The 11,173-nt window shown below is 35.4% G+C and overlaps 1 protein-coding gene and 1 pseudogene across 1 annotated transcript; both read right to left on the minus strand.

The window, feature by feature from the left end:
• Nucleotides 1-4,212: 4,212 nt before the first annotated feature.
• Nucleotides 4,213-7,617, minus strand: LOC143575196 (receptor-like protein EIX2). The gene is made up of 5 exons (XM_077059628.1): nucleotides 7,564-7,617; nucleotides 6,620-6,969; nucleotides 5,829-6,547; nucleotides 4,659-5,756; nucleotides 4,213-4,535 (listed from the first exon to the last, which is right to left on the minus strand). The coding sequence occupies exons 1-5, from the start codon at nucleotides 7,615-7,617 to the stop codon at nucleotides 4,213-4,215; spliced, it is 2,544 nt and encodes an 847-aa protein (XP_076915743.1).
• Nucleotides 7,618-10,043: 2,426 nt separating this feature from the next.
• Nucleotides 10,044-10,580, minus strand: LOC143575197 (secreted RxLR effector protein 161 pseudogene; annotated as a pseudogene).
• Between the last annotated feature and the right edge of the window lie 593 nt (nucleotides 10,581-11,173).

Genomic DNA, 11,173 nt, shown 5'->3' on the forward strand with positions numbered 1-11,173 from the left:
CTGCTCATCTTACTTTTATTTTACATTTTGAGTTCCATGGTTATGGGTTTGTAGAGACTAGTCTCGGTTATTCCGTAAATAGCTCCAAACCGGAAGCCGAACTCTTGTTTACTAGTTTGTTTAAATAGTTGTATAAATATGTTTTATGTAAGATTTGAGTTTCTAAAATCATTTTAATTAGTTCTATGGTTATGGGTTTGTAGAATCTAACCTCGGTCTTATCCCGAAACAAGATCCGAACCGAAAACCGAACTTTCGTTTAAAGACTTTGTTGTTGACTTTTTATATGTAAAACTTTGGTATTATTATTTATAAATTATTTTACAAGTTCTATGATGTTTGGACATGTGGTAACCATTCTTGGCCTTATTCCAAGATAAAAAAACCGAACCAAACCGAACTAAACCAAGTTTACTCGCTTAAGATACACAAGTGTGTTTTTAACCATTAAAGCTTATATATTTCTTTAAAAATACTTTATAAACTGATTTTAATTATTTTCACAAAGTACTCAGAATGTTGAATCCAACTTGATCCTATAACAAAGTTTGGACCGACTAAACCGAACACTCGATTAACAGACGTTGTTAGTTCTAAAACAATAGAACTACATACTTGGTTAAGTCTCTTAAGATTTATTGAGTTATCTCATACATTTATTATTTTGGGAAAGTTGACTTTGGGTTTGGTCAAGTCACCAAGACCCGAACCGACCACCCGAACACTCGTTAAAACCCGTTTTAGTATCTATATTATAAAGGGACTTGTTTTCTTGCATTTTTACCCACTTTATTACTTAACATAGGTCGAGTAAAATTAAGGGCTAGATACTTTAACCCGGTTTCGAGCAAACTTACATTTTTAAAGGACTATTATTATAATTTCTTAAATATTTACATTTTAAACCTTAAACTTTAAATTGTTTATATTTCTTATCATTTATTTTCATTTAAAGACTTCCAATACAACTTTTCTAATACAAGACTTCTTCTCCTTTAGGCTTCGTTCGTTAAACTCATCGTTCTGGTTAATCTCCAAATCATCAAATCTTTCAAGTTTATTACTTGAATGTGAGTACTTTCATCCCCCGTTTTCACTCTTTTATATTTTGGGGGTGACATTGCTAACTTATTCAAATCCAAATGATTTATACTTGAGTCTTAAACCACAAATTTTATTGTATACTTTACTTAAATAAATGCTCGATTTGGTGTTATATGCTTATATGCTTAAGTGCTAATGTGTTTACCGCTTTTGGATGGTTGATTCACAAAATCCGAGTATATCTGGCATCCCCTTATAGAAAGGTGTCGTTAATGTATTCTTATTAATGATTTCATATAAAATCCGAGTATATTTGGCATCCCCTTATAGAAAGGTGTCGTTAATGTATTCTTATTAACGATTTCATTTATCTAAATTGTTGCTATTATTTATTGTTTTGTATAAAAGTTGTGGAATTTCATATTATATATCTATTGTTCAAAAACTATGAAATTGCTTACCAACCTTTGTGTTGACAAAATCTATTTATGCAATGTTACAGGTTTGACTTTAGGTTGACTCGAGGACTTGAAGAAAAAAAAACGTTATCGAGACTATTAGGATATTAGCAAAACGAACAATATATTATTTACTATGATTTGAATTCGGTTATTGTATGAACAAGTTATGTGACTCTTTGTGTTTTTATGAATTTAAATGAGTTGATTAAATATTGTCAGTTAATAGTGTCGTGTGCGATGAACAATCGGTTGCGCCCCGACGTTTCCGTCATGGTCGGGGTGTGACACAAATGAACACAAATGTCCATTTCTAAATAAACGAACATGAACACAAATATTTGCTCGATTAAATGTCCATGTTCTTTTAAAGTTAAATGAACGAGCACGAACATGCCCTTGTTCGTGTTCATTCGATTCGTTTACAGGCTTTCATTATTCACATTGATGAATACATCGGTCTCAATCTCTAGGCTCTGCCGATTTTATTTGTGTTCGTTTGTGTTCATGAATCGTTCGTGAACACACTAATTTCCTTAATGAACGAACACGAACATAAAACCTCGTTCGGTATGTGTTCGTGAACCGTTCGTGAACACATTATTTTCTTAACGAACGAACATGAACAACACATTGTTCATGTTCGTTCGGTTCGTTTACGGCCCTAACAACCAACCTACTTTTCTCTGCAGCATGTTTTCTGTTCCACGTATCACTCTTTCTTCTAGATTCTTCACTCTCGCTTGCTTCATACAACCTCCACGATTCTTATGAAACCATTTCCATTCCACTATAGAAATCAGCCATCGCTCCAAGTTAAGTTGTCGTGTTCGCTACCAAAGTCAGCCCTTAGTAAACTGCCAACGCATCACCATCTGTATCTTCTAGCTATTAAGGTAACCATGTTCTTCGTTTACTTCAGCAGTACTACCTAATTGTTTTTCGTTTTCATTTGGTGTTTTTATCTTTTCTTACATTCTTTGTTGTACGTGCTTATTATTGTTGATTTTGGTTTTCGATTTGATCGCTAGATTTTGATGACCACCGACGAAAGTCCCAGTGAAAGCATTAGTCATTAGTTGTAGTAACAACTATTACTTTTCTTTTAACGGGACTGATTTTATTGACAATTTGGTGGTTTAATTGTGGTTTTGTTATCACTTTAGATTCAGTAGCTCAACAGTAAATGTTTGGTTCTGTACTGATTTTCTTTTTCTAAATTGTTGTAGTTAGTGGTGTTCATAGTATTCTTATAATCTGTAAAATGACAATTTAACTTTGTCAATTAGGTATTATTGTGTAAGATGGCACTTTGATTTTGTCAATTAGTGAATTAGCCAATTATGTATTGTACTTTGGTGGAATGAAGATGATCGGGTGGGGCGGTGGCCGTTAGTGATCTAAATTGGTCGTTAAAAAAAGGTATTGTACGTACTTTGGTACATATATACTAAAAATATTTGACTCTCTTTTTTGTGTTTACAGTTTTGGATGCAGCTTTTGCTTTGTTAATCCCACTTTTTTTATTACATGCATTATACACATTGGCTTACTTGTAAGGTCTTCAGTTGTTCAATGTATTGAATAAATAATTTAGTACAATATTTATTTAGTTTTTTCTTATGTTTGTTGCTCTATATCTTCAAATCTGTATTGGTTCTTTAATTGTTCTTTGTTCATTCCCGAAATTGTTTATTTGTGTGTTGCAGAGTTGCAATTGTGAATTGGCAACAATTTATCTCCAGATGTAACAATTATCTAGGTATGTTGTGGATAATCCAAAGTTGCTTTTCTTTGTATGATGATTTTAGACAAAATGATTCTAATTAGAGTATGCTTCATGAAATCAGTTTGTTGATTTTAAATTATGTGACCCTTCACAAAAGATTTGAAGTTTTTTTTGCTGGAGCCCGTATTCATGTATATTGGCTGATCACACCGGGTCAAGATGAATCGGTTCAAAATGGGCAGTTTTTTGGGCATATATGTTAAAATAAACCGGGTAGGGCAGACCCAAAATGTATTTTATCCTAAGATTTATATTTTTATAAATAGTATGTTAGTATAATAGCATGTAAATATGATTACAAGATGGTCAGGTCAAAATGGGTCGGTCAAGATGGGCGCTTTTTTAGCATATGTACCACTACTCAGGTTGGGCTGACTTGAAATGGATTTTATCCCACTGTTGTATTTTTACAAATAGTTTGTGTGTGAATATGGTTACCAAAGCAATGGTCAAAATAGGTCGGTTCAATCGTAATATTTGAGTGTTCTGTAATGATCTACCCTGTATATATTTATTGTAGAAATGTACTTGAAAAGCATAAAGCATTTTCTGGTGTATTTGATGAGAAGTTAGATCCTTGAATTGGTTAATACCATCCCGCCGCAGCGCGCTGGTCGAATAACTAGTTTGTCATATTTGTAGACAAACAATTAATATCAACTTTTCAAGGTTGCTTATTTCACACGGCACAGGAAAATGACCACCCATGATACTAGTGGCAATTTTATTAATAATGAGGACTTAAAACAGTTAAACCCCCCTTCCAAATACAATTGAAACGACCTTATATTAGCATATCTTTATTGCATACCAATATAAAAACAAGATTAAGCAAAGAAACAACATAAAAAGTAGGGCACTCAATATATTATGAAGAAACATGAAATGCAAACTAAAAAACGATGTATGCGCAACTTCTTGTCATTTTGCAATGAACGCCATTACCTTTACATAAATCCAATCCTTTGATACATCGAGAAAGTGAAAAAAAGTTCTCCTCCCATGCCAATTGACAAGCAAAGCACCACATGCAATACAAAATCCAGATGCAAATCCACTAACCCCACCAATATAATACCATCTATGAAGATCGTTCGTACCTTCACCTCTACCCTCGCTTTCGTAAACAAGGGGTGTTACCTCACCGGGGCAATCCTTGGTTAGGGGAGGTCCGCAAAGTCCTGGGTTTCCAGTGTACCTTGAAGGTTCAAAGGACTGGAGTTGAGTGCTACACGGAATTTTCCCTGACAAGTTATTACATGACACATCCAGATAGTCTAATGAAGTCATTTGAGACATGCTTTGTGGCATTCTTCCTGAAAACTTGTTTTTAGATAAATCTAAAATTAGAAGATTACTCATCTTACCAATATTCAGTGGAATCTCTCCAAACAAAGCGTTCATGGACAAGTTCAATGCAATCAATTCATGGAGATCGGCAAGTCCGTATGGGATTTTTCCTATAAGATTGTTGCTCGACAAATCAATGTACCTTAAGAATTCTAGGTTATTGTTAAATTCACGTATGCATCCTTTCCACTTGATTAACGCGTGGTCAACATACATATCCCCGTGGATAAAACGGTGCACATTTTCACGAGGGGATGCTCCATCTTGAACCATTGCAGTGAGATTTTTGAAACATAAAGGGATGGTTCCATAAAGATTGTTCACTGACAAATCTAAAATTCGAAGGTGTGCTAATTGACATAATTGTAAAGGGATGGTTCCAAAGAAGTTATTTGATGCTAGGCTAAGAGCATACAACTCCGATAAGCTTTCCCCAATCCAAACAGGCACATGACCATAAAACTTGTTAGCCCCTAATTCCAAATAGAATAGCTTAGAGCAATTCTTTAAAGATAGGGGTAGTTCCCCTGATAAGTTGTTGTTGTATAAATACAAAACCTCCAGATTAGTTAGATACTTAATAGAAGTGGGAAGCTTTCTAGACAAGTTGTTTTGTCCTAGATTAAGAACTTTTAGTGCCTTGAAGTTCCATAAACAGTCTGGTATTTCTCCGGACAGTAAATTGTTTGATAGATCAAGAAAGGATAAATATCCATTAACAACTTGGCATAAAAAAGAAATTCCTCCATGTAATTGGTTTTTGGAAAGGTCTAACCATTCTAAATTTGATGGGACATATGATATAGAACCATAAAAGTTGTTGGAACTCAAATCTATTCTTATTCTTGAGATATAATCAGGTTTAAAATTAGGTGACAGGTCTGTAACTTCCCCAGTGATGTTGTTGGAAGATAGATCCATATGTATCAATCTAGTAGGCCACGTGTGCCAAAAATCCATAGGAATTGTGTCAGAAATGTTGGTATTTGCAATATCAAGATAAGTAAGATTTTTCAGTGTCTGAATCCATGTAGGGAAACTAGGCCCTAACTTGCAAGAGCTCAATGCAATATGCTCAACATTGGAAAGGTTTGACATTTGAGCTTTGGATGGAACTCCTTCGAGTGAGTTGTTTGAAAGATTTAATGTTACAACATTTGACTTTCCAATGTTTTCAGAGATAACACCACTAAGAGAATTGGAAGAAACATCAAGAGTTGCAAGCTTAGGCAATTGCCACACCTTTTCACTCATTGTGCCATTCAACTGGTTTTGTTGAAGGTACAAATATGTTAGGGATGAAAACTCTTGGATGTCATCTGAAAGTGACCCTGTGAATTGGCTATTTGAAGCATCTAACTCTCGTAATGTAAATGATGTGCATCCAGACAAGTTATTTAGAAAATCAGGAAGTTTGACTAACATTGAGTTGTTATCAAAGAATAATGAAGTCAAACTACACATATTTCCTATATATTTGGGAATCCCATTTAACTTGTTTCCAGAGAGATCAAAATCTTCAAGTTTATTGTTAGTTAATGGTAATAGCCATTGATACATGGATGAGCTGAGATTATTGTTTCCGAGATACAGGCTAAGAATAGATGACGAATTAAAGTTGGCAGATGAAGAATACGGATACATGACTTGCCAGAGGTTACACCCGCCTAAACTTAAATATGAAAGTTTGCGGAAACTTAGAATCACATTTATCCAATGGTTTGCCTTAGCTAGAGAAATACCATCCAATTCAAGGTGTTGCAAGCGAGACAAATGAGACAACCGGTCTATGTTTTCAATTGTGCAATTGCTAAGAAATTTAAGTGAAAGATATTGCAAATTCTTGAGATTTTCAAGTTTTGAAGGAACATGTCCAGTAAAATAATTATCTGAAAGGTCAAGATACCTTAACCGAGTCATGGAACTAATGAACATGGGAATGGGACCACTAAAGGAATTTGCGGACAGATCAAGATACCATAACTTAGTCATGGAGCCATTCAACATGGGAATGGTTCCATTAAATGAATTTCCCTGAAGGTCGAGAGAATTCAAGTAACTTAAGTTAAGCAATGAGGGGCTAATCTTACCTTCAAGATCTCCAAGACTCAAGTCAATGCTTGTAACATGGCCTGTTTGGTTATTGCAAGTGACTCCACTCCAATCACAGCAATCAATGGTCGCTTCTTCATCAGTTGCCCATGTGGACAAAAGGTCATAAGGATCTTGATCAATGTATGCTTTGAAATCAAGAAGAGCATCCCTCTCCTTGCTGATGCACTTAGGAGATGCTTCTCTTGTTGCTACCCCAAGAGTGGCGGTTGCACTCTTTAGCCATAGCAACAAAAGCGGTAAAACAAACAACATATGACATATGAGTTTATGGCAAATCTTACATCCCATGATGTTATATAAATTTGTATGGATCTTTTTTTATCTGATATATAACATATATGCCTTGATCAAGCTTTATATAAGCTCAAATAGGATGTATGCAATGTCTTGGTCAATATGCATTTGTATTTCCAAAATGTATAGGTGAGGAGAGATGTGTGTGACATTAACTTCATGGGCCACTGGTCCACTTAACCAGTAATGTAGTTATGACTTAAGAGTACTTTTGAATAATAGAAAATACCTACACTTCTATCACACACAACAACCAGATCAAAGTGTCCCCCCCCCTCCACCCCCCCCCCCCCCTGCGGGTATAAAGAGCAAGGTTAAATTTATAAACATGTTTAATAATTTAAGTATTCAATCGTTTTTCACTAATCCCTTCACATTATGTCAAAATAAGAAAATTTTGTTTCGCTAAAATGAAAAGAAAAAAAAGGTTGCTTATAGGAAACATAATACCCACACTCATATTACACACTACTGTATAATCAAAATATTGACAATCCCTAGTTACCAACTTACCATATCACTACCAATTAAATCCAAGATTAGTAAAACTGATGGCAACACATCCATTAAGACACATGAGTGAAATATGAATCGCAAGTGTGGCATTCCTAAATTTTAGGGCCAAATATGTCAATTTCAGAAGTTTAGGGACTGAAAATAAAAAAATTTGAAGATTTGTACTCGTCGCGATACGCGTTGGCAGTATTTCAAAACCCAAGAATGGGCGGTGTCGCACTATGCGAAGAAACCCCCCATCTCATCGTCGCGCTACTCGACGTAGACACCACGACGGAGTGACACGTGTCTAACACGTGTCAGCATGTGGCAGACCTATATGTCGATAAAGCAGGCCTAGTGGGCGGCGTTGCGTTACGCGATGACCACCCCTAGCATCCATCGCGATACGCCACCGAATAAAATAATACGAGGCGGTTAAATGGGCCATCGCGCTATGCGACTACCTAGTTTAAGCTTCGTCACGATACGTGACGGAACAGAGAATTTTGCCTATAAAAGGAGGCTACGGGGCGATGTTCCATTCATCCCTCCTTACATCGCCCACGTATAACCTAGAAGTGCATGCCACGGTTCCAGTAATCCAACGTGTTCGTTTTCTCGAAGTACATGCAAGTGGTTGAAGTTATGACAGTTTGTTCTCCCAAATACCCGACAATAAATAGGAGTGTTGCTTGCTTTAAGCCTAGACATTCTATCCAAAGTATCCATAAGTCGAGTATATAGTTAAAATATTGTTACTTTATAAATTTAGAAACATAAAGTTTTATATGTAGGAGATATAGTTAAATTGATGTTTCTTCTTGAAGAAAAAACTTAGTACATATGTCTCTTCGTGAAGAAGAAACATGGGATATGCGTGGTAAATATACAAAATAAACTAAAGGTCCAAATGTTTTATATAAACAAATAATTTATCAAAATAAAGGTTATGCAAAACAGATTAAAGGTTTAAAGCTAGATCGTTGATCTGATTATTTATAAAAGGCTATTCTCATACTAGAGGTGTAATCTAAAATGAGTATCTATAATAATAAAAAAAAAAGTGTGTTACATAAAGCTAAAGATCATCAAATATTCTTCCAAGACCTTCCGAAGGAGATCACATAAGACTAAAAGTCAAAACTAACTAAAGTTTATTGCAATTCTTATTTGTCATTATGTTGTATTGAAATGAATTTGATGTTTTTTTTTTAATTTTATTTTAACTTGATATCCAACAACATATGCGTCCAAGTGCCCAACTAAAAAACCGGCAAACCGGCTTAGGGACCATAACACTTGTATGGAAATTGGTTTTGGCAAGAACCAACTAAAAAAGGACCCGACTAACGGGTCGTAATTAGTTTGTAAACCTATATTTGAATACGTCGAAACTTGAACTGAACCAGTTAAAACCATGTTATAACTCTGGACCGATCTTTTCTCCTTCAGAAACCAATTCTTGCCCGAATTGGTTAAAAAAAGTTGGTTTCACTATACTAAACCAAATTGAAATTTGCTCAAACCCAAACGGGTTTGGGCTAAAACCCCGGTTTGTGCACCTATAGAATCAATAGGATGGATTATTAACCCACTTGTCCAACATATAAGCACATATGAGGTTTCACTCTAACAAACTGACAAAAAAAGGGAGTAACCGGCACATTTGTATACAATGTTTTCATAACCGGACCAAACAGCAAACCGGACAGGCAACCGGTCGGACAGACTAAACTTTTGGTCAAAAAAATGACGAGTAGACTAGAAAAAAAAAGTTTAGTGGACCGAATCCCGGTTCTTTGGGAGCCGAGCGAACTAAACAGAACTGGACCGCTCAGTCGACTGAATCCTAGTCAGACCGGTCCGGTTTCAACAACATTGCTTGTATGTATTGTGATTGGTTTTACACACAACGTAGAAGACCTCAAGTTGGATGTCTATATCTACAGTCAACTAAATATATTTCTAGGTGACTACGTCAATATGCATTAGATGGGTTATCTTGTCTAATGATTTTTCAAAAGGTCGATTTTCGTACAGTTATTACGTCCACATACAAAACTAAATATTAAATACCATTGAAAAAGTGATACTAGTTCCAAATTAGACGTCAAAAGACTTTCAGGTCTTGGCAATTTATTTTTATTAGATGTTGTTTCATCCTATTAAAACTAAGGGGCCAAGCTAAGAAAATGATATAATTGTTGGAATTATGGACCGGTTCGGGTAAGTCAATACGGCCAACCGGGTTATAACACGTGAGAGTTACACCGTGACGTAACGAACAATAAACCCGCTTATGGAAGATTTTAGATGGACTTTAAACCCATCCCTATAGCCGCCTTGTGCACAAGATCCTTACTTAACCCTTTGGTTAAATGATCGGCTAAATTCTGTTGAGTTCTCACAAACTCCATTGATATCTCTCCATTCGTTATAAGTTCACGAATCATGCTATGTCTAACACCTAAGTGTCTAGACTTTCCATTATATACTTAACTATATGCCTTAGCCAAAGTAGCTTCACTATCGCATCGGATAGATATAGAAGATATCGGTTTAGGCCACAATGGAATTTCATATATTAAATTTCTTAGCCACTCAGCTTCTTTACCAGCTGCTGCTAATGCCACAAACTCAGATTCCATTGTCGAGTTGGTTATACAAGTTTGCTTCGTTGAAGCCCAAGATATAACACCTCCTCCAAGTAGAAATACCCATCCATTTGTGGAAGAATGATCTTCCATATTAGTAATCCAACTCGCATCAGAATATCTTTCTAAAATAGAAGGAAATCTTTTGTAACTTAAACCATAGTCCATGGTTCCTTTCAAGTATCTAAATACTCGATTAATTGCTTGCCAATGATATGAACTTGGATTACTAGTATATCTACTAAGCTTTCCAACAGCATAAGCAATATCAGGCCTAGTGCTTATCATAGCATACATGAGTGATCCTATAGCTCTTGAGTATTCCAGCTGATTTACAGCAATACCTTTATTTGGTAGGAGCTTAACATTAGGATCCATGGGAGTACTCACAGAATAACAATCTTTGAAGTTAAATTTCTTCAAAACCTTCTCAATATAATGAGATTGAGAAATTGTAATATTATTGTTATTACGTGTGATTTTTATACCAAGAATCACTTCTGCCTCCCCATGTCTTTCATGGCAAATTTAGATGACAAAAATTTCTTTGTGCTATCAACTTGATCGTGGTTAGTGCCAAATATCAACATGTCATCTACATATAAGCAAATTATTACTCCTTTACCAGATGCATCAAATTTACTATATACACATTTGTCAGCTTGATTTAGTATAAAATCATTAGACAATATCACATCATCAAATTTTTGATGCCACCGTTTTGGTGCTTGGTTAAGACCATACAACGATTTGATCAATTTACAAACCTTATTCTCATTTCCAAGCAAAACAAAGCCTTCAGGTTGTTTCATATAGATCCCCTCATCCAATTCACCATTTGTCACACCCCGACCAATGAAGGCGGAAACGTCGAGGCGCGACATGATTGCTCATTGCACAATGACACTATAAAGTTACAATATTTAAACAACTCATTTAAATCCATATCATCATAAATAACACAACAATTG

Source organism: Bidens hawaiensis, unplaced genomic scaffold (genome assembly GCF_021521415.1).
Source record: "Bidens hawaiensis isolate Kalapana, Puna unplaced genomic scaffold, B.hawaiensis_p1.1 tig00027305_1, whole genome shotgun sequence".
Lineage (NCBI taxonomy): Eukaryota > Viridiplantae > Streptophyta > Magnoliopsida > Asterales > Asteraceae > Bidens > Bidens hawaiensis.